Source organism: Suricata suricatta, chromosome 12 (genome assembly GCF_006229205.1).
Source record: "Suricata suricatta isolate VVHF042 chromosome 12, meerkat_22Aug2017_6uvM2_HiC, whole genome shotgun sequence".
Taxonomy (NCBI): Eukaryota; Metazoa; Chordata; class Mammalia; order Carnivora; family Herpestidae; genus Suricata; species Suricata suricatta.
Window position 1 is genome coordinate 65984985 of NC_043711.1, and position 24668 is coordinate 66009652.

At 42.0% G+C, this 24668-nt stretch overlaps 1 protein-coding gene across 1 annotated transcript in view; it reads left to right on the forward strand.

The window, feature by feature from the left end:
• Positions 1–24668, forward strand: part of KIF16B (kinesin family member 16B) — a 195065-nt gene that overhangs the window by 60173 nt on the left and 110224 nt on the right. The window contains exons 11-12 of the mRNA XM_029917053.1: positions 2282–2347; positions 5530–5589. Of these exons, the coding sequence (XP_029772913.1) occupies positions 2282–2347; positions 5530–5589 (126 nt within the window). The remainder of the gene's footprint in view (positions 1–2281; positions 2348–5529; positions 5590–24668) is intronic.

Here is a 24668-nt window from a genome sequence, read left to right on the forward strand (position 1 = left end):
AGTTGTCAGTATATCTAAACAGGGTGGGTACAACAAAGCCTACCACTTGGATTTCTTCACTGGCATCTATTTGTCAAGAACCATCTGTGTGCAAGGCGGCATGGTAGGTGCTGCAATAATGTGCTGTAGGAATGTGTTAGCAAAACTCCTTTTGTTTCCACTAAGGATGAATTTCCTTTAGTCAGGGTTATCTTGCTGGCTTTTTTTCTCTGCAATCTGGATAAAAGTGGATGTCATCTTTATAACCAGATGACATCTCTAATGATAAAAATGATCCCTAATAGGAGAATTGCATCTGTATTAGGATGAACTATATAAAAACTGTAAATGTCTGTGGGAAGCCATAGCTTTGCGTTTCCCTAAGTGCAGTGACCCTTGTAGCTGAGGATGTCTCTTGTGGACCCTGGAGGGTATGCCCGAACAAGAGACGTTGCCTTTGGTGGGGTGTGGGGCTTCTATTTCAAGGTGAGCCCCCCATGTGCGTATTTCAATCTCGACCCTTCAAGAGGGCTAAAGACGGTCGCTCCTGCCAACTGTGAGGGCTGTGGCAGAGACTGCATGAGGATCTGCTCTCCGGTCCAGGCCCATGGTAATCTTGTCAGCCTGAGTGTTTAGCAGAGCCAGCGAAGACCACTTGTGGCTGTTGCATTCATCTGGCTAGAAATTGAAATGTAAATAATAATGAAAAAAAAAGCTACAATCTCCCAGGAGGAGAAGTTGGCAGTTAAAAAAAAATCATACATATAAATGACTCACAAATGCCTTTCAAGGAATTTATTGATACACCTATGTGTATGGTTGGTAACTGGCATAGGCTTGCTGTTTGTAGCATTGCTGGTAAAATAGAAGATTAGAAAAAACCCTGCATTTCCATTACTAGGAAAGTACTGACATAAATTACAGACTTCCCATACAGTGGAATATTGTACAGTGAATTGGAATTGCTAGAAAGAATGAAGTGGTTTTATTTGTACTGAATTTTCTCCAAGATACATTGTTGGGGGAAAATGGCAATATTCAGAATAGTGTTCATGCTATTTAAAAAACAACAAAAATAGGCTTGCATATGAGCAGAATGACTTCAGGTTTACACAGCATATTGGGTAAAGGTGGTTGCCTGGGGGATAGGGAGGGAGGAAGATCCTCTCATTTTTTAAAAGAAAATTTTTATTTGAGTATAGCTGACACACCGTGTTACATTCTTTTTGGGTGTACAACATAGTGATTCAACATCTTGTGTTCTGCTCACCACGAGTGTAGCGGCCATCTGTCACTACACAGTGCTATTAAAATACCATTGACTAGATTCCCTATGCTATTGAAGCTTTTTTTTAAACGTTTATTAATTTTTGAGAGAGAGAGAGCCAGAGCACAAGTCAGGAAGGAGCAGAGAGAGAGCGAGACACAGAATCTGAAGCAGGCTCCAGGCTCCGAGCTGTCAGCACAGAGCCCGATGCAGGGCTGGAACCCGCGAACCATGAGATCATGACCTGAGCTGAAGTAGGATATTTAAGCAACTGAGCCACCCAGGTGTCTCGCCCTCACCCCATGCTGTACCTTCTATATGATCCTTTCTTTGACTTCCGATCACATCCTAGGGAGCACTATGTCCCTATCTCTCAGTCTATGAGTTTGAATACAGTCAGAGCCCCTCTGTGGGCTCCCTTTGATTCTCCATCTCTCTCTGTCTTATCCCAGTTCTAACCAGATTTTCGTGTTTGTCATTCTCATGTTAACCTTTATAGTTTTGCAACATGCATAAAGAAATGGGTACATAGATTGCAGTTGGCCATACAACACATAGAGTATAATCCAGCAGTGAAAATCAATGTCATTTTCATGTATCAACATATATAATTCTCAGAAGCCTGTGCTTGAGCAAGACTTAAACTTCTTTCTGAATTTTTTACATTGTGTATTATTCAGAGCAGATGAATCCTTTCAGACCTAGGGATTTAGATCGTGTTTGATTTTGGTAAAATGTCAGTATGTTACATGTTTGTCTTTTTCCTTTGCTTTACTGATTTGTATTGCAAATGCGGGTTTGCTAGGATGCCATGGTTTTGAGTATTATGAGCTATGTACCCCGTAGATTAAAGACTTAGTGATGACTAACGTATTTTGGGGGCTCACGGGATTTGGAGGGATTGTGGGACAATACTTTTCACCTTTGCTTAATAGTTATTTGGTACTTTTTGATAATTTATTAATCATGGACAAATCCTTCTTGTAGATTATTGCTGTTGACTAATACTTTTCTCTTTTGTGGCTTAAATCATAGATTGCCCTCTTGGACTCCCCCACAGCCTTAAGTATGGAGGAAAAACTTCAGCAGAATGAAGCAAGAGTAAGTAATACCTGACTTGCAATTTTTTTTTTTAAATCCTAACTTTCCCTGCTATTTTAAGTGCATGCATTTTAGTACTTGCTGTTTAAACTCATTTCCCACTCATAGGTCTAACAGGAGAAACCTAACAGAGGACCATAGGGAGGGGAAGGGGGAAAGAGAGTTGGAGAGAGAGAGTGACACAAATCATGAAAGACTATTGAATACTGAAAACGAACCAAGGGCTGAAGGGGGAGGGGAGTGATGGTCGTGGAGGGGACACTTGTGGGGAGAAGCAGTGGGTGTTATATGGAAACCAATTTGACAATAAACTATTATAAATTTAAAAAAACCTCATTTCCCTTCTTCATTTCACATAACCCTCCCTCTGCCCCACCCCATTTTTAAAGAAGCACAATAGTTGACTCTTTGTGGATGTCATCATGTCCCCTGTGACTTATGAAATGGGATTTGACTGCAACTGAAATTCACATACAGGCTGTGCTGGGGGAGCAGTGAGGCCGCCGGGTCCTTGAGCACTCAGGCGCCCTGTGTCGATGGAGGCCATGCTTGGTGCTCATGAGACAGCGGTGGTCCCCATAGCTTAACCACAGCTGAAGAATGATCATTGGTAGTTTTGTTTTTTGTTTTTTTTGGGGAGGTCATCCCTTTACTTTGTTTTTAGTGGGAAGTGCGGCACTTGGGGAATCTCTGAGTACTCCACGTGGATGCTCAGTTTCCCTTCAGCTAGTGAGAGCTGAGGCAGAGGAGAGAGTGGCAGTGAGTGACCAGAGAGTAGCTCTGGAGGTGTCCTGGGCTGACGCCAGGGCTGGAGTGCTGGTGCTTTCTGGAAGCCAGTTTCATGGCTGACCTGGTTCTGTACTATTTTTGTTGTTGTTTTTTAAATAGTCCTCTGTGGAAAGAAAAACTGGCATTGAGAACATTTTTTTTTTTGGGTTGGATTTTGTTCACTGTGCTGAATGATTAAAACAGATTGAGAAAGAAAATTGGATTCTGTTGGTAAAGCTCTTTCAGAATACACAATACTGAAAATTTAAATTGGGTTGTTGTTAGGAACTTGTTGACACTTCCCTGGGTAATTATGCTGGTGAATTTGCTGATAATAGCATTAGTAAAAACATTAGTTTCTTAATTCCTATTTTTCTGATGAAATTTTGTATTTTAGTACTTCAAATTCTAATTTTGAGTGCTTTGAAATGTCTAGATATAGTCTTAAATTGTTTCTTAATAATAGTTTTCAGGAATACCTAGCAAGTTAATAGAAACCAATAAACATTTTAATTTGAATGTATTACACATGCTGTGACAGAAATGACTACATGTCTTGTTTATAACAATTTCTAAGTTTTAATCTAGTTTTGTGCTGACCTTTTACAATTGTTTGCTGTCTGTTTAGCTATAAATCTTATCACCTGATCATTCGCTAGAGGTGGTATCACATGTTGGTCTATTTTATAAAGGAAGATTATTTGCTTTAAAACCAATAGTGAAATAACCCCAAGGCATACTTAACAATTTGTTTAAAGCTGGAGTTATTTGATTGAATTGGAAAAGGACTGACTGGCTTGTCATTCCTTCAGGGAGAACATACCTATTGGTGAAATGCAGAAGCATTTATTATTGACCACTGTCTTTTTCAGAAATTGCCAGTGAGAATCTGTTAACCGATTATTATAATTGGTAAATTCAGTATGCCAGTCCTTTCTTCTTCTGTAGGGAGAAAAGGCAGAACATTTCCTCTCTGAAAGCCACATGGCTTTAACTACTATCATTAGAGCCCGAGGTTGGCATCACTCAAGGGATGAAAGACTAGAGTGAATGTACAGTTCCAGACAGCTCAGGACGTTCTTCGTAAACTGTTACAAACACTCAAAAAGCAAAGCTAGAGAGGGTCGGTCCTGTTTCTTTTATCTATTTGTTTTTAACCAAATAGATGGCCGATTTTGATCTTAATGACTAGTAAAAATGAAGAGGTTTACTTTAAGTTAATCCAGTTCTATTTGGGGTAAGTGGAATGAAATGAATGACTGCTGAGCAATCGGATATAGGTGGGTTAGGTGTGTTTGGTTTTCCGTTTTGGTAAACTGTCCCTGCAGTTTCTCTGCTTGTCAGTAACAAAGGCTTTCTGTTGGGGAGGTTTCTGACATGAGTGCCTCTCCCCATTGCTGTACTCGGTGGCACGTGGGGGGTGTCTTCCTGCTGGCAGTGAGAGTGTAAGCAGGTGTATTCTGGGCGTGCACTTTGGCCTCGTTAATTCAGATGGAAAAGCAGTATGTTCCGATGGGATGGGAGTGGAGAGGTGGCAGAAATGCTAAAGTAGAGGAGAAAGGCTTTGAAAGGATGAGTGTCATCTGTCTGTCCAATCACACCCCTCTCTTGGGGGAAGTCACTCTCTTTTAGCTTCCGGGATATTCCTTTTTACAGGACACATTTTCCCCCTCTACCTCTCAAGCAGGCACTAATATCACTGTTTGTTTCTTAATGAATTAATTACTAAAGTCTTATGGAACAAGCAGAATATTTTTATTAGATTTGAGGAACAGTTTCCAACTGTGCTGTGTTCAACCACTGGGGATGTTTTCTCCCCTAAGTTACAGCAGACTGGAAAGAAGCTGAGTTTTATCGAAAGATTTTTGCTTTTACTAAAAGAGTTATTTAAAGAGTTACTTTTTTTTTTTTAAAGATAGAATGAGATTTATAAGCCCTATTAATCAGCTAAAAAAGCAGATTATCTCTTAAAGAAAACTGCAGCATCCAAGGTGATTTAATCACCACCTCTAATTAGAAAGAAAAGTAAATCACTATTTTTTAAGGATCTAGTGTATAATTGGGAAAAATTAACCCATTTAATGGGACATTGCCATTCTTGAACTTGTAATTTTTGGTTAATATCCAAGGAAGCAGCTTTTACTTAAGTATACCATGAAAAAAAACTGTTGTGAAATTCTAGGCAACTTGACATTTTTTTTCCTATTCTTTTCTTTGCTGTAATGTAAATTGTAGGATGAAATCAGCTTATTTGATTTATATTTGGTGATAGTTCTTTCAGGGATCGAAATTACTACCTAATTAGAAATATAAGTCGTACATCCTGCCATAAGCTAAAAGAGTTTAGAAACTTTCTAAAGGAAAATCACAGTAATGGATAATGGAGCAATCACACATGTGTACTTTTCTTTTAGGTTCAAGAATTGACCAAGGAATGGACAAATAAGTGGAATGAAACCCAAAATATTTTGAAAGTAAGGACTATAATATGGTGCCTTAATCTTACTTTCTTGGCTTAAATAGATAAAACTTTTTTTCCTTCTACCTCATATACGGCTATTACATGCTTTGCTTAAGGTAAGATCAATGACTTTGGGGGGTTTGGGGTTCTGGTTTAATTTAGAAGAAATGGAAATGTAGCTATAAGACATTAATGGTATGTGTTTTCACATGTAGAGGGGTACTGACATGTAAGATATTTGTTTTGACTTCTTGGAGTTTTTCCGTTTTTGATTCCGTGCGTATCAAACTCCACTTAGCATTCAAGGGCATCTGTTTTGCCATCCTGCTTTTGCTAAACCCAGTGTAAAAGTGTAATATTAAATGGGGGAAAAAAGTCGTGTGTCAGTATTGTAGAATGTGTATGCATAGCATGGCTAGGTTTCAGACATTTCTAAACTAGTAATTTCCTATTAGGCTTTTTTTCTGTGTGTCTCAAGGACTAGACAGAGATGGCCTGCATGTTTGGCGAGGCTCATTGTGAAAGGGTGTCAGCAGTGGCCTCCAATTTTCATCTTCAAAATACATGCTTTTTGATATTTCCAGTTTTTGCTGAGTTGGCAGAATACTTGAGTCTTCTATTGAGAGTCAAACCCCTTCACACACAAGGGAGGGTGATTCAGAGACCACTGAATCCTGGGTTTGATTTTGAGGGCTTCTTCAGGCAAAACCTTCCAGAAGGAGTGAAATGTTCTCTACCACAGGCGAGGCTGGAGAGACCAAGTTTATCTGCATGTCTTGGCAGAACCCTACCCTATACATGAAAATGGAGTACCCACTTAACTGTTTCATGGGGGCAACCTCTTTTTTATTTAAAAAAATATTTTTTAATGTTTATTTTTGAGACAGAGAGAGACAGAGCATGAGTGGGGGAGGGACAGAGATAGAGAGGGACACACAGAATCCGAAGTAAGCTCCAGGCTCTGAGCTGTCAGCTCAGAGCCCAACATGGGGCTCAAACCCACGAACCGTGAGATTATGACCTGAGCCAAAGTTGGAAGCTTAACTGACTGAGCCACCCAGGTGCCCCTAAACTCTTGAAGGCCTGGGTCAGCCATGTAGTTCTGTGTCTAACAGCTCTGAGAGAGGTCAGCAGCATACGGTGTAAAGTTCTCCACATGCCATTTAGGCAGCCTGGCCTGCTCTGGGGCTTAAAAAGACTTTCTCACAAGGTGGGAGGTTGAGCCGAGCTTCTCAGTGAGTGTGGGTTTGTGATGGTCTAAGAGATGATATTTCCCCTTATAGAAGGTAAGGGTTTTTGGAGGGGAGCCTCCTGATTCTGATGATAGTGTCATATTATTTTGAGGTACTTCTTCAGCATTTCCTGTGTCAATAGGTTTTTGTGCAGAAAACTGAGCCATTTGTATTTCCAAGTACCGTAGTCAGGTGTGGAATGAGCACCCCCAAGACGTGGGTAGTTTTCATCCTGTAGCTCCATCAGCTCTGAGAAGTAGTGCCGCAGCCCGTGACTGGGAAGCCCACATCCTTTGACCTTTCATGAACCAATGTACGCTTTCCTCAGTAAATTTGTAGAGAGAGGATGGAAGTCTGTTCCATGTAAGGAACAGAGAAGCGAGATAGCTCTTTGAAAAGTCATTAGTGCGTGTAGTGTCTGTTAGCACAGGAGACAGTGTACCAAAACATGGAAAGACTTTAGCTTCGTCCCTTCTGCCGTGGTCTCTCCCAGACCGTGTAGTAGGAAGTTTTTTAATGGCTCCAGGAAGGAGTCCACAATGAGAGCCACCAGGATGAACCTGTCAGCTTTTGTTATGGTTTTCCTCATAAGGTAATTTTGGGCCCTGAAGCTAAGTTCTCCTCCAATTCCAATTCTATTATTCATAAATCTTTTTATTTTTATTTTTTTTATAACTCTTCAGATGAGAAGAATGGAAATGTGATGTGTGCTAGGTGTTAAAGATTATGAGAAAGGCTAATGATATTTCAAATTTTTCATGTGTCTTGCTTTTGCAAACCCATTTCAGATTTTTTTCCTGGTAGTTTCATTTTAAATCTGTAGTCATTTTCTGCTTACATTTGATATTTTAAGGGCTGTCTTCATCTCTTTTTGGAAGACAGTGCCTCAGGGCTGAGGTGAAAGATAAAAGGCGGCTGCCCAAATGCTGTTTTTGTAAACCTTCTTTGGAAATTGATGAGGAGAATGATGGTTATTTGGCTAGTTTGTGTCTGTGCAGTGATCTGTGTGACCCTTTCCCGTATCTCTGCTGTCGGACGGCTCTTCAGCCACCGTTCCTGTAATAATGCTGCAGAGAGCCCGCTCCAGCCCGGCGGCCTAAGACCGCATTTTCTCTCATGCCAGTGCAGGTGGGCTGGTCCAGGCTGTGGGTGGGTTCTGGTTCTGTCCCACATGTCCCTCATCCTCTTGGGCCAGCTGGTTTTCCGGGACATGCTCTTCTCATGGTCTTGGCCAAGGGATGAGTGGGCATGCCTAGTCGTGCAGGTGTTTCAGGCTTCTGCTTGCACCATATTTGCTGGCATCACATTGACCGAAGCAAGTCACTGGGCTGAACTGAAAATCAGAGGAGAAAGACGTATGTTTTATTCACAGTAAGGCGGTGCCAAGGATGTAAATGCACAATGTGCTTTCAGATCAGCAGTTTAATCTGGACATGCCCATGGTAAGCTGTGAGTCTTCAAATTCTGGGAACTTGCCCTTCTACCGAGTTTGCACATTCTGTAGAGACAGGCCCAGTGACACATTTTGTAGAGACAGGCCCAATGACAGAGACAATCCTAGGTTCCCAGGATTATGGTCCTTGTCTAGACCCAACTGTTAACTCTGCCAGTTTCCTAGTTACCATTCTGTCCAAACCCCAAATTCTGAACATCCAAGGAGAGTCCTTTGGGGAGCAGACAGATGAGAGTTAAGATGTCCAGAGGATGAAGGGAGAGATGAGGGCCGATTCAGGAGTTTGCTGGCCCCACACCTGTCTGCCTTGTTGCTTTTCCTTGTCCAAGTTTATTGACGAGTCGTTTCGAAGAAATCGCATGGTTATTGCTTGAAGAGAGGACGAGGGAGAGGAGCGTAACCCATCTTCTCAGGCGTCAGAATGGTTTTTGTTGGTGTTGAGCCGCTGGTGCCGTGTGCTCGCATCTCCTCTCTCAGTGATGAGGCCTGAGATTAGTTCGTCGGCATGCGTCATGTGGAGGTGCTTAGGGAATAAACGAGAGCCTCCTTTCCTGCAGGGGTGGGGGTCTCAGTCAGTATGTAAGGCAACGGTCTCTTCAAGTCGGAATCACATGAATTACGCTTGGACGTCCCTTAATTTTCCTGGAGATTGCCAGATGCTGAGATCCTGGCTGCTCACAAGCCAAGGAGTAACATTGTTCCTTTCTTTTCATTTGGTCTGTGGCTTCCCTTGCTCTGGCTGAGTGATCCAGGGTCCTTCTGAGTAGGGGTAGAGGGAGCACAGAAGGCTGCTGGCCTGATTTGTGCTCTGACAGAGGGTGAGGGCTGTCTGCAGCCAGGTTGGTGGCCCCACGGTGACAGTAACAGAGCCTCAGGCTTTGATCTGTGGAGCCCGGACCTCAGGCTTCAATTCTCTCTCTGACTCTGGGTCGTGACACTTGCCCATGACCATCACATACCCTGGTTCCTAGCGTGGATATCACAGTGGGTGGCAACCTGTTCCCTAGATCTAGGTTAACGGGGTAAGAGATAATAAAGTGCTAGGAGTTATTTCAAAAGTGGCTAATGAAGGTAGAAAGTACGTTAATCTTTAGGAGGCTGTTCTTAGGCAGTTAGGTAATGAGAGTTTTATTATCCTGCACGATATACTCTGTATATCTACTCTCTTGACCCCCAACTGCCTTCCTTATTTTCATTCATCTTCATTTTTTAGAAATTAAAGTACAGACTTTCCGCTTTCTAGGCCCATCAGAATCCATGGGAAGGTCTCTTCCAGGTCACACTTCTACCCCATTCCCCAGTTGAAATGATTTTGTTCTTGGGCCTTTAGAGCATTTGGTTTTACCTCTGTCACAGCATCCATCATCATCTGAGGTTGGTGGCTTGGTTTCTCCCTCCAAATAGGAGTGGGGTCTGGGTTAGGATTGCCTCTTATTCTGTGAGCCAGCGTCTGGAACTCTGCCTCTGACTGGGCAGGCATGCGGCAAAAACTTCACCTCATTAAAGTAGTATCAAGAAGCAAAAACCCAAACCAAGACTTTTATATTCGTTCTCTAGGGCTGTCATCTGAACTGTCACAGACCAGGTGGGGGGAGGGGGCTTAAACAGCAGAACTTTATCTGCTCACAGCTCTGGAGGCCGGAAGTCCAGGATGAAGATGACAGCAGGCTTGTTTCTTTCTCCTTGGCGTATGGTTGACTCTATTCTCTCTGTGTCCTCATGTGGCCTTTTCTCAGTGTGCCTGCCTGCACCGCCGCTCATACTGTATGTCCCTGTCTCCTCTTTTTATGAGGACATCAGTCAGATTGTCCCCTAACTGCTTCATTTTAGTGTCATTACCTCTGTACAGGCCCTGTTTCCAAATACAGTTACATTCCGAGGTACTGCAGATGAGGACCTCAGTGGCTGGATTTTAGGGGGACCTGATTCAGCCATAACCGTGAAGCATACGCATCTGATGGCGTGGTGGGAGAAGTAACACGGAGTCTTGTGCCAGCACCGGTCTCAGTCCTCCCTGTGCCTTCCATCATACATTCCTCATTCTTCTTTGCGAGGCTTATACACGAGTGTGCGTTTTTGATTCTTAGAAGGAATATGGCTGTGTTCCTTTGGATTCTAGCCCAGCCCTTCATTTGAATCAGTTAGACATTAACAAAGTGTGGCTCCTGGACCAGCAGCATCAGCATCATTGGTGAGCTTGTTAAAGGTGCAGGCATTCAGGCTCCACGGCAGATGTGCGAAGGCAGGATCTAAGGTGCCCGGGTGGCAGGTCTGCACCACTCAGTTTGAGGAAGGGTGGAGCGGTCTTGGGCTTCTTTGCCCTTGGATCACTTCCCCTACTTTTCTGGCTCTGCCTTGGGTCATGGGGGCTCGACCCCTTGGGGCTGCCCTTTCTCAGGCTCCTGGGGGACTCATTGGAGCGAGAAAGCAGACGTCTCCCGCTCTGGCTTCTTGTGGCATTCACATGGCCCAGCCCTAGCCTCGCCCCTATGTCCCTGCTGCCCAGGGGTGATGCTGGCTCCTACCGGTGTCAGTTTCTGGGTGGCCTTACCATCCCCAGTGGCTTCCCAGCTCCTCCTTCAGCCAAGTAACCAGTTCTCTGGTTTAAAGCCCCTGAGATGTAAGCACTGAAGTGGTTTCTGTCTCATGGTTCAACTTGGTCGGATAGCAGCGTCCCACATCCCGGTCCCTGACATGCTGTGCCAGCCCCTGAGAATCTGGGTTGACTCTTCTTCTCTTGTTGATCTTTCTAGTCTCTTCCACGGCTGTCCCAGTGTGTTTTTCATCCTGGCTGAATTTGTGCTAAACTGCGATAACCCTCTTGGGTCTTGGAACTTAATGTTGTGATAAATCCAGCATCTACAAGCCTTGGGATCAAGGCTTTCCTGAGGCCTTGGTGTAGTTCCCCTTCTGCATAGCTCCCGTATTGTGCTGTTTCCTGTTTGAAGTGGTTTATAAAGTGGCTACTTAATGCCCCTCCCGGGTGCCTTTTGGCTTAGCTTTTTATAAATCCTGTATGTTTTATTGCTGGCGAATTTTTTTCAAGTAATGAGTCCCTAAGTGCTTTGTCCATTCCCACTTTCTCTCCCCACCCTCTGAAACCCCTTTACATACCTCTGTGGTGTGTCTGCTCTATACACGTTTTGGTTTCTCTGTTCCAGCATTTTATAAATGGATGCAAAAAAATGCTCAAAGGTATATTATCTGACTTCCAAATAACTCCTTGAGTTCTGTGCTTTGAGATAAAGCACAGTCCGTTTGGACTGCAGCATAGAGCTCTCGAGTGTCTGACAGATGGCATGGCAGAAGGGAGCTCTGCTCTGCAGGGTCTGTCCAGGGCCGAATGTGAAGGGCTGCCCGCGGCCCTGAGGGGGCTCTCTGTTTGAACCCCTCCAGCACTGGCTCCTCTTCTCATTTGTTAAAGAATTAGGGTCTCTTCCTTACTGGAAGCATATCCTTCGATTACTCAGCGTATGACTTGCTTTTGTGTTTCCATTGCCCTGCATAGGGCGTCTGACTGTGACTTGGCATAGGTGTAGGTCGGGGAGGAAACAGGCTGCTCAGTTGGACAGACTTGCCCTTGAAAAGTGAGCTACTTCTATAAATTCAATGAAAGTTAGATTTTGTGTTTTTATTTTACCCCTCCCCGACATTAATCATACAGAATTCTTTTCTTTAAAACATTTTTAAAATGTTTGTTTATTTTTGAGAGAAAGTGAGCAAGTAAACAGGGGAGGGGCACAGAGAGAGGGAGGGAGAGAATCCCGAGCAGGTTCCATGCCATTGGTGCAGAGCCTGACTGCGGGCTCGAACCCATGAACTGTGAGATCGTGACCTGAGCTGAAATCAAGAGTCAGACGCTTAATCGACTGAGCCACCCAGGCGCCCCATGGAGTTTTTCTTTTTTTCCTTACACACAGTAAACAATATTTGTTGAATTGAATTTGGAGGATGGAACATATTTGAATCTATGTGATAGTGGGATCCTAATGCAAATGACTCAGTTTAAATTGTGCAGGGTCTTACTTTTCCATCCCTGGGGAAGAGAAGAGGCTGGGGTGTGGCAGGGCTGGCTAACACTTTGATGGAAGAAAATGTTTTCCTTTTTGAGAATGTTTTGACTAATAAGAAAGAGTAAAATGAAATTGGAATCCTTTCTTGGCTTAAGATTTTCTGAGCTTAAATTTCATGGACAGGCTTACTTTAAACCAACTTATTTCTGTTTTATGATTGAATCAGTCAACTGAACTTTTGTCTCTGGAAGATTATAGCAACCTATAAAAGATTTTTTATTTTTTGCCCGGATTGTCTGGAGTTTTCCATCTCATGGAGCAGATGTGTATGGGGGAGAGTAATGAGTTTGGAAGCAGCACTAATAACGGGGCTGTTGCTCAGCAGACGTGTGGCTGGGCTGCCCCTCTGCTGCCCAGGGCGCTGAATCCTCTGGCTTCTAGAAACCTACAAACAAATCATGGGAGAGATGACACTTTTTGTGGCCTTTGTCTCCTTTAAATGCAGTTAATCTTGACCTCCTCTCGATATAAGAAGTGAACCTGGGGGCAGCTCTAGGATAGAATTTTATTTATGGACATCGATTTTGCCCAGATTTTGGATTAAGGAGGAGGCATCTCTTTTCAACCATGGGTCATCTTCCTTATTAGCAACTGTGTGGGCATTTGATGGTTCAAAATTCTGACCTTAGACAGTCTCACATACTGTTTATAGTTTGTAATAGCATACAAAAATACAGACTGCGGTCTCTAGAGCTCATTTGGCTATGTGAAGGTAATACACTGAATCTCCAAGTGTCCATTCAAGCAGAGATCGGCTGCAGTGGGAATTTTAGAAGTCAGTGCTCTTTCCCCTTTGGTTTTCATTGTGAAAAGAGAGTGAGTTTAGCTCAGCACCTGCTCATTCGTACTGCCCATGTGTAGGTCATGCCTTTATGATCTCAGTAACTGCCTTGTGAGTTTCATTTTGTGAATTCTAAAAATTTTATTTTCAAACTTTTGAAAACTTTTTGGTAAAGAAGGGATAAAAGGTGGTGAGCATTTTTTTGTGTGTGTGTGTGGCATACCGATATCCTAATAAAATAGGACTGCTGCTGCCTATGTCGATAAAGCAATTGCTAGTGTTACATTGAATTAAAAAAGATTCTCCCTGTAGTGCCCTCCCCAGCTTGCCTTATTTTATCCCTCCTGTCCATCTACCACCACCCATCCATCCATCTACCCCTGTCCTGTCTTGTCTTCTCTCTCCCTCCCTCATTCATCAAACATCTGTTTATTGAGAGCATTTTCTGTATTAGACATAGTTCGAGGCACTGGGTATACCCAATGAAAAAAGCAAAAAATCCCTGCCCTTGTGGAGATTATTGCACACTAGTGCTAGAAGGCTTTTTCCCCAAATTGGACATTCTTTTGTAGAGATCCTATAACCTGGTCCTCTTCTCCTTTTGAAAATAGATTTGTTAACAGAACAAATCTACTGTAGTCTAGTCCTCTGATTGTTTGATATTTGAAGCCTCAGATTATATAAACTACATGTCCCACTTTTTCAGTTCTGGTATTTTATTAATTAAACTTACTTAAAAAGATAATTTCTACTAAACATATTAACATATCTGTCTATATTTATAGTGCTTTGAAAAGCCCCAGAAGCATAGAAAGCATTTTTGAAATTGACATCCATTAGGATGGAACTCCAAGGGGATAGAGTTTCTGTTTTATTCACTGTTCAGAGTAGGTGTGAACACTGAATGGACAGCTAGAAAGGCCCCCTGTGGAGATATGTTACTAGAAAAGTTGTTTATGAATGAGTTTATAAATTATGCTCATCATTCCTTCTGTGAGATTATAAACTCCTTAAGGTCAGGGGACATGATAGCTCCTTTTTGTATCTCTCATAAATCCTAGTGCTTTATGTACTCATTTTGTTTAAGTAGGAAGTGTTCAGCAAATAATGGTTGAACTCAATTTACTGTGGTTCTCCCATTTCTGAGAACGTTTCAGGACACATTTGAGGACTTTTCCTGCATAACATTCTGCCCTTGAACCTAGTGGTTTTAACAGACTTCTCATTTCCCATGGTTTTGTGGTACAGGCTGGCTCAGTGGATTCCTAGCACAGTCCAGGATGGCTTCACTCACATGGGTGGTGGTCGGCTCCGTGTCCACTGTGGATGATCTGGCCATATTTCTCTAATCCTTGGACTTATTTATATGGTGCTGTTGAGGGAGGATGAACCTCGATGGTCAAGCATTTTTCAGCCCTCACATGTACTTCATTTGATAGTGTCTCCTTGGCCAAAGCTACTCATGGCTAAAACCAGGGTTAAGGTGAGGTGTGAGGGAGTTACCCAATGGTGTGGGTACAGGGTGGGCAGTGATTCCTTCCAGTTTTGCAAAACAACCGACCACAAGCATCTTTTTTTCTATTCTTCTTGACCCCTTGCCTTACCAACCAGCCCCAGTGATTTGCAACTGCGTTTATATGTGTGAGTGGTATTCTTGTCTTGCCACAGAGGACGGTACGGCAGAGAGGGTCTGGGATACGGGTTGCAATACAGATGAACTGAGAGAGTGTTACAAGAACTACTTTGTCTCCTCACTTTAATCTGCAGACTAATGTGCATGACCCCGTGTCTGTTTGAACAGAAGTCACCTACAAAACACCCATGTGCAAAAGCCCTTTATCTTTTTTAGCGCATTCACACCTACGATCTCATTGGCTCTTTCTTGATTTGAAGCAAGAGAAAAAAGATGTGATTGCACTTGACATGGTATGTAGTTGTTAATTTGTCAGTCTCTCACAAAAGTTGACACTGGCTGTTAATTTCCGTCAAACTGTGTGTTCTCCCTTTTCTAAAGTTTTGCTCTTGCAACTGCTTTTTGATGAAGGGCAGAGTAATAAAGTTATTGTTCTCTGAAACCGGGACTCAATAATGAATCGGGGGGACTGCTGTCAACGCAACAGCACTGGAGGTTGACAGAAGAACTTGGAGGGGTCATAGGCTAAGCGGGCGATTCACAGAACCAGCTCTGATGTTGTTAATAATGCCAGGGCTCCCATATTTTTCGTGGCAGTTTTCAGCTTGAAGGAACTGCTCATAAATAAAGGCAATGCAAGTGTATGTTGGTTCTTACTTTTGAATAACGTTTCTGGAGCAAAAGGCTCAGAAATAAGTCAAATGCACCCTGTTAAATGTTGGAGCGATGCGATAAATTATTTTGAATACATAAGGGATTTTCCTTCTGATCTTTTGCAGCGAGGCATGTGCACTGATGGGCTTTTACTGCATATTTATTGCCATGGTCAGGGAGGAAAAGATTGCCTGGTCCTGTGAAAGTAAGCTTTATGTACACCTGAATTCACTGGGTGTGCTCAAGTGTAGGAACTTGGTTTCATTGGCAGGGAATCTTAAAAAGCGACCAGTTCATGGTATAGATCAGTTTATTGTTTGTGTATCTGCAGAGCACATCTAACTCACCTTGGATGAGTTCTAGCAATCATGAGTTTGAGAGGAGTGTGTGCTGGGGGTGGGGGGTTGGGCTGTGGGTGTGGAGTGAGGAGATAGCTCTTGCTTTCCTGTGTACTCTTCTGACCTGGGTCCTATTGACCTCTCTGTTTCTCAGAACCTCACTGCAAGATGCAGACAAGAATTGTATCTGTCACGTAAAGTGACAGATGAGCACACGTAGGAAGTTGAGTGTGGCATCCAGCACATAGTTAGCATTGTAGGCATTACAGTAATGTAAACTATTTTTTGTTGGGTCTCCTGGGAGTCCATCCTCTTCTATGTAAAACTGGGTTGCCAGTGAGTAGTATGTATCTTGCCGATTGAGCGGAAAAACAATTATACGGAAGCTTTCAAAAGTATAGTTTCATGCAGTTCCAATGTAGCATTAATTATAAAATATTTTATGGTATAGCACCTTATGTTTGTTTATTTCAAGCAACAGAAAATCCACTTCCAAACTTACTTGAATGGTAGTGCTCACAGAAGAGTGATGGTCTGGAGGTAGCATGGGATTTAGGCCTGGTATGATCAGTGCGCTGGCTCTGGTTCTTTGGGATTCTTCTTGGTTTTGCCTTTTTGTTGTATTAACTTCATCTTCATGCATTTTGTTCTTGGAATGGCAAAGTGAGAGCAGCAGTTACAGCTTTCTATCCACTTATCGCACCATCTCAATTCAAGGTGTCTGGGTTTCAGGGTCCCTGGTGGAATTCTGAGCTTTGTACTGGTCGGTGCACTTCTAAACCAGTGGTTGGGGCCCAGGAGAGGCCCTGTGCTGACTGGCCTTGGCTTGGGTTATCTATATCAAAGGAAGGCATGACCCTAATCTGTTGAGATGAACCAGGGCACACCTTTGGAGCTGGGGTGAGGTCAAGACCATTGGCCACAGATGCTATGCACTATGTAGTGGGGTGAGTGGGTGAATCTTGGTAATGCCATCCACGTTTCTCACAGACATAGAACCTAGTCACTTACTGGAATGTGAAGTGTCTTCATTACAAACAGGAAGTGGAAGTTTTTGAAATATTTTCTTAGGAGAAAATGTTTTCGAATACTTCCTTTATGACTCAGAAGTCCTGTATTCAGCTGAAAAATTATGTGAAAGGGCCAGCTGAATATTTGTACTGTGGTGTGAATATTTCGTATGAGAGAAACCTGTCTTTTTTGGTCTTAGAATTGAAAAATGGCACACAGTGAATTCCGTGTGTTTAAATGCATTTTCTTCTTCTCCCTTAGACTGATTACGTTATTTAAAATGAGCCCTCACTGTGGGTGTGTCCTCTCCATCTTTTCATATGTAGTTTTGAATTTAGCTTAATTTCCAGTTGACCCCTTTAGCTTCATGTTTCCCAGCCCAGTCTACCTAGCAACAGTTACTATGAGCAGTGAGCTGGCGCTGCCCCTCCATTTGTAACACAACAGCAGGTTTTAAGAGATTACTTTTCCTTAGCATCCTGCTTGATTTTGCCTTTGCATTATTTAAGGATGACAGCAGTTTCTTCTTCACTCTTAACTCCAGGCAGCAGAGCTCCAAGCTTTTTGTTTTTTGTTTTTCAGTTTTTTTTTTTTAAGCAAAAGTGATGGTTTTAAGAAGTATGTAAGACAGTATAATTAGCAAGTGGGCATCTCTCCTGAAAAAGAAATATGGACCTAGGTGTCATGTGGATATTTATTACCAGGCTATTCTGTTACTTGCAAGGGGTGGAGATGGCTATACATTTTTAATATGTCATGTAATACTCCATAGCCTCAGCTTTACCAACCAGAAACCGCTTTCCCCAGCAAGCTGTCCGTGTCTCATAGATGAGAGGAGTTAGTTTCAAATAGCTGTCATTTCCCCTTGAAAAAAATCTAACAACACAGGCCTCACTAACGGAGGTCATTTTCCTCTGGATCCAGTACGCTCCATATTAATGTGTTACACGCAAGCCTTTCGTGTCCTTGCCATTAAAGTGAAATTTACACTGGCGTTCTTAGCAGATTGTGCTGAAATCAGCAACAGAACTTGCTACGACACTTCTTCAAGGTGCGAAGTCCAGTTTCTCACCCAAAACAGCTTAAAAGTCAGTTACTCTGCATGTCACAGAAGTTGAGTTTCCACGTACAAGTGGTTTCCACTCAGCACCACTTGCGGACCTTTTTCAAAGATCATTTTGTGGGGTCTGCAGGTGCCAAGAAGGAGAACTGTTGGAGATGGCACCCCTAAATCTCAACTTTGAACAGGTGCCCTGTGCCTTCTTACAAGAGCAGGGACTCATGTGGAAGATCACCCCTGAAAGCACATCTCGGTGGTGTTAATGCATGGGTGTGGGCTTCTGGAAAGAAATGGCACACATCACTTCCTGCACTGTTTTGGGATCCCCACATTGGGCACTCAGGCAAGCATTTGTAGCCAGTGGGTGATGCCGTTTGAAAAGAAATTTCAACTGAATAGATTACTTTTCATAAAATGGAGTGATTTAGTCACAGGATTGGAAAAATATTGGTGTGTATGTTTTAAATTAAGGTTCAATGTATAGGAAGTGTGCAAAACTGAAGTGTGTAAAAAAGTGCATGTCCGAAGTGGACCACTCATGAATTTTGATCTGTGTATATATCCCCCCATGTGACCCACACCCAGATCAAGGTGGAGAAATCTGCTCCCCAGAAGCTCCCTCTTGCACTCCCCAGTCAGCTGTTCCCTGTCTCCCTCTCACAGAGGTCATCGCTGTCTGACATCTGTTACACAGGGAAGGTTTGCCTCCTCTTGAGCTGCAGACACATAAAAGCAGGCGGTATATTCAATTTTCTGTTTTTGGCTTTTTTAGTGCAGCACATTGCCTGTAAGCTTCACCCATGCTGTATTTAGCAGGAGTTTCGTATGTATTATGTGATTCTACCCCTCTCTTTTTATCCATGCTCCTATCGATTATCTCTGTTTGGGTGATTATGTCCAGTCTTTTGGTTTTATGAATGGTGCTTCTGTGAGCATTCTTGGACCTGTTTTGCTGGGTGCATGCTTTCCCTGGGCCCCCTTTTCCTGGCTTTCATCTTGGTAAGAGCTTGGTCCTGACTTGCCTTTCTCTGGTATATGTCTGCCCATTCTTTATGACCATTGGATCCTTGACCCAAGGATCTCCTGTTCCTCGCCCAGCTGGCTCTCAGTCTGTGTGAGCCAAGGGAGCAAGGTAAGACCTCCTGCCCCAGGGATGAGGTCTGGACTCAGCAGGAGCAAAACTGCTCATTAGCACATGTTTGTCTTCAGTATATGTGGGTTCCTCATGTAATTTTTTTTTCTATTTTCATCTGGATCTAGTTTAATTGGGTGATGAATACAAATTAATTCTCATTTCTATAGGTTTGTAGAAAGAATTTCAAAAGTTTGTAATATACTTTATGGATTTTTTTTCCCTGTAGGTCTTCTTGTTTCACATCCAGATATTTGATAATTTGTGTTTTATAAAGCTGTTATTGACAGTCTGATTTTCCTTTGCCTAGATTGTGGGGTCCAGAGGTAGGAATATATTTCATTGTTTTGAGACCCTTAGCCCTCTCCCCTTGCCCCCAAATCGCTTTGCACCCATCAATTTAATATTAATAAGAATATTAGTAGATAATATTTATTTCACACTTCCTTTACTGTGTGTTAGGTGTTATTCCAAGTCAGCAATGTTTAATAGAAATATAATGCCAGCCACATAGTAGGGATTTAAAGTTTTCTAATAGCCACATTAGAGAAATAAAGATACAGCTGAAATTCATTTTACCAGTATACTTATTTAAACTATTATATAAAAAATTACCACTTTGACATATAATCAGTCTAAAAATTATTACCAAAGTATGTTATACTCTTTTTTTAATGAGTCTTTGACAAGCTTGAATTTTCCATTTACAGTGTATCTCAATTCAGATGTTAATATATATAAGATACATTTGATCAGTATTTCGATTTTATAAAATTTATAGTTGAAAAAGAGATTCTCATATTAACTGTGTTCCAAACACATTTGAAAGTTTTCCAGTAAATCAATTGAGTGTAGTTTAAAATTTTAAACCAATAATTAAATAAAACCAACAAGTTCAGTTTTCCCACATTAGTCACATTTTACGTGATCAGTAGCCACATGCAGTTTTAAATGTCATATGTATTAATTTGTTCCATTCAGTGGTCTCATGAGGGCGGCATACTTTTTTCTTTTTAAATTTATTTTTAATGTTTATTATTTATTTTTGAGAGAGAGATTGAGCGCGCAAGTTAGTGCTAGTGGGGGAGGATAAGAGATGGAGACACAGAAACCGAAGCTCTGAGCTGTCAGCACAGAGTCCCGCATGGGGCCTGAACTCATGAACCATGAGATCATGACCTGCGCTGAACCGACCTATCCACCCAGGTGCCCCATATATATATATATACATATATATATATATATATATTTTTTTTTTTTTAAATTTTTTACAAGGAAACTGAAGCCCAGAGGTTACACAGTTAAGGAGGAGGAGGTCAGAACTTGAACCCTGTCTTCAGGTCTGGGCTCATGATGTCACTGAACTGCCCGATTCTTGATCGTTGGAAACTGACCTCAGTTCTTTTCATATTCACATGCATTGCCTTTTGTTTCGTCTTTCTCTAACCCTGGTCTTTTAGCTTTTTCATATTATAAAGATTGATAAAAAAAAAAAAGTGGTCTTAGAAAGTGGCCTCATATTTGCCCTGAGTTTGATTGTTCATCAATGTTTTAAAAACCAAAATAGATGATGGCTACTATTTAAGTACCATCTGCTCTGTTATCTCTGTAAATGTCAAGACAAGATTTACTTTCTCTGAAATAACAGCTCAGGGTTCCTTCTGTGTTTGGTAATGAGCTTTCTTTAATAACGGTTCTGATTTTTTTTTTATTTCCACCAAGGTTGGGCTTACTCATCTCTCTTGCTCCTTTGTATAGTCTTTTTCTTAAGCAGAGAGTCGTGGTTATTTCCCGGGGTAGCAGTGTGTTTTCATCCTGATGTGTGATAGTTACCCATTGAACAATGCAGGCGTTGGGGTGCTGACCTGCTGCATAGTCAGAAACATGTGCATAAGTTTGACTTCCTCAAAACTTAACTGCTCAGAGCCAACTGTTGACTAGAAACCTTACAGATTACATGAACAGTTGATTAACACATATTTTGTCTGTTTCATGTATTACAGAATGCATTTTTACAATAAAGCAGGCTAGAGAAAAAATGTTATTAAAAGTAAGGAAGAAAAGATACCTTTACAGTATTGTACTGTATTTATTGAAAAACGTCTGAAAACCTACAAGTGGTTAAGCTTGCACTGTTCAAGGGTCAAGGGTCAAGTGTATAGTTATTTTGAGTGCTGCATATGAAGGAAAGCACTGTAGCTATTAAGTGATGATTTGCCTTATTTCGTCTTCCGGGTGCGGTGCTCCAGATTCCTCTAAGATTGCATTCTTTCCCTCACTCCGAGGCCCCCTCTCTCCTCTCTGTGGATGTTGTGTGCATTGCCTCTTCTCTGCGAATCACATTTGAATGAAATGGACAAAGGCCTTGTCCTTTCTGGGGTTTTTCTCCATTCTGGGCGGTCCCATAATTCAGGCTTTTGAAATATTGTGACTCCTTTATCATTATTTAAGTCTTACTAACTGAGGTGACCGAGATCTGACACTTGGATTTGCTCTAACTAATCGGGTGACTTGGACCAAATAGACCCACTTTCTCTTGGTCTCATGTTTTTCTGTCATAAATGGTGCAGGCTGGTCTAGATGAGCTCTAAGCCCTCCTTGTGTTTGAGAAGGACTTTGGTTCTTTCTCAGGAGGCCACCTGCCATTATCCCTGTGGGCCTTGCATCTTGGGTGCAGGAGTCCTTCCCCGTTTCTCTTTCTTCTGGGGTCTTCAGTGAGGGCTTGCTTTTAGTCTTTTGCTGCTGACTGTTTGGGGAGGTGGGGCAGGGAATTTTCTTCTTTTTTGAATGTACCCTTGTGGCCTGTCTCAATCTGGGCATTTATGCATCACATCCATACATAAGATGACACAAATCACAAGTGTGCTTCTTGATGGATTTTCACGGACCAAACAGACATAACCTGCAATCACATGAAGAGGCAATGTTGTCAGCGCCTCCGAGTCCCTGCCATGCCTCTTTCTAGTCACTGCTCCATACAAGATGTCTAGCATTACTTCTAAGAGCACAGCTTTCTTTATCCTGTTTTTGAACTTTATACACATGGAATCATATAGAATTTATTTATTTATTCATTCGTTTATTTTGGTAACTGGATTTGGTTTTCAGCGTGTTTGTAAGACCTCTCTATAATTTTGACATAGTTGTATGTTAATTGTTGCATAAGCGTGGCTGTGTCACAATTTGTTTATTTCTTCTACCCTTTGACTTTGGGTTGTTTCCTGGTTTGGGCTGTTAGAAACAGTGCTGCTTCGAACCTTCTCGAGCATGTCTGTTGGTGAATGTATAGTATTTGTGTTGAGTGTATGCCTAGGAGTAGAATTGGAGGGTCCCAGAGCGGGTGTACGTCCAGCTTTAGCAGATACTGAAGATAGGTTTCCCAAGGAGTGGTACCATTGGCACCCCTCCTGGTGGGAGAGGCCCGTGCTCTCCCTCCTCACCAACACTCGCAGTCTTCTGTCTTTTTTTCCCATTTGAGCCATTTTCATTGGGTCTCTCGAACTGGTTCTATTTGGCATTTTCTGATGGTATTAAAAAACGCCCCATTATTTTTAATTAGCTTCATTTTTCAGATGATCTCACCTCAGACCTTGTCATTCAGTGAGTCGCCCCAGTGTTTGGTGTCCTTGACCACTGGACGCTCCTCCAGCCTTCTCCAGCTCACCGCACTTTGTTTACGCATAGACTCGCTACTTAGTCGTCTAGCAGAGCTGTCACTCTGTCGCCAGTGCCTCACAATTGCTTGTGGGGAACCTTCCGAGATACTTGGGGCATACCAGTGCAGTGGTCTTGAGCCAGCCCGATTCTGGTGGGTCTTTGGGGTTCAGCTTACCTCATTTCCTTCCTTTCTTGCTTGTTGGGTGTAACTATGCCTCTCACTGAGAACCCCATTTTCCCATCTCTCTTTAGCTCTTGGGAGCAGTAGCTGTTGTTTTAGCCAGGTCAACATTCTTTCTGCAAAGTGAGAGAAATACCATAATTGTAGCAAAAAATTCCAGGCACATTTTAAATTAATTGTATCTCTTTCCTCATCTTGGACACTTTTCAATGAGCATTCACTAAACTAGATAAAGACCTAGCTTTATTCTGGGTGGCAGTATTTTGCTTAACCAGAATGTTCATGACCATTTTGGTTTACCAACAAAGCCCACTTGAATTACATTGATTTCTGAAGATCTTTATTAAAAGGCTTTTATACAGTATTTATGGTGGAGAAAGTGCAGCGTAATAGTAGATGCAGTTTTCATGCGTCTTTGATCTCAGTCAGGAATCATCATCTTAAACTTTTTTTTTTGAGTTTATTTATTTTGAGAGACACAGAAACAGCATGAATTGGGAAGGGGCAGTCAGAGAGGGAGAGAGAATCTCAAGCAGGCAGAGCCCAACGTGGGGCTCAAACCCATGAAGCTGTGAGATCATGTCCTGAGCTCAAGCGGAAAGTTGGATGCTTAACTGACGGAGCCCCCCCTTACAGAAATCTCTTATGCTCCACGCTGAAATCTGTTCAGATCTCCTTTCTTTTCCCCAGTAGCACTGTCTTCTTCAAAGTGCTGCGTCATTATGTGTGGTTTAAGTAATGAAAACAAAATGCTGAATGAGACCGTAAAGATTATTTTGCTCATAGAACATAGGATGTAGACCGAGGGGGCCAGGTGAGAACCGAGGTGAAACTCTTCTCATGTCCCAGCCTTTTCTTTTTTTAATGGAAATTGAAGCCAAAAGAAATTAAATGATTTGGTCTCAGAGATCTAGAGGTAGAACCAGGGCAAGCTCCTGGTTTCTTACTTGTAATTTAGTGCTTTTAATTATTCTTTACTTGTCTTTTTTTTTTTTTTAGTTTTCTTTTCTAATAGTTTTTAATTTATTTTTGAGAGAGAGAGAGAGAGACAGCCTGAGCAGGGGAGGGTCAGAGAGAGAGAGAGAGGGAGATACAGAATCCGAAGCAGGCTTTAGGCTCTGAGTTAGCTGTCAGCACAGAGCCTGACATGGGGCTCGAACCCACGAACCGTGAGATCACGACCTGAGCCGAAGCTGGACGCTCAACTGACTGGGTTACCCAGGTGCCCCAACTTACTTATCTTTTAAAGTGGTTTCCAGATACCTAGATTCTTAGTACCAAAATGGTACTTTACTTTGATGAAGAGAATATAGCTAGCCTGCATCTTTTAGAATATAATTTTAATGTGTATAATTTGGAGACAAGATTTAGCCCATGGCATATTTAAATCAGCAAACCATTCTATAATGGGCTTCATCTGCATTTAAATTATTCTTCAGAGGTTTTTGAAAGTTGGTTTTGAATAAATGGCTTGTATTTATTGTTATATTAAGCCAGAGTGCTTTTTGGTTCAATTTAACAGGGAGTCTTTAATGTCTGCAGAATCTCCTAACATTCCAGTCTGCTGTTAGTAAATAAAGATATGTTTGCATTTAAAACAAACAAAAAAATTGGAGAACCAAATGATTTCTTTATCTCAGCCAAACAAGTGTATCTTCTCAGTGGGCTAATCTTAGGAAATATTTCAAATTTTGGATTAGAAGATAATTGACAATTGACATTTCTGATTATGGAAAAAAACCTATTTCAGAGTTATACATATTCCAATTTTATAATATGCAGTTAATGCGATAGTAATTGAAGGAAATGTTGTGCTGTAGGGTGCTTTTCAATTTCTTACCACTAGATGTCACTGCAGATAGGAAAAGCAGGCAGATGCCTATTTAA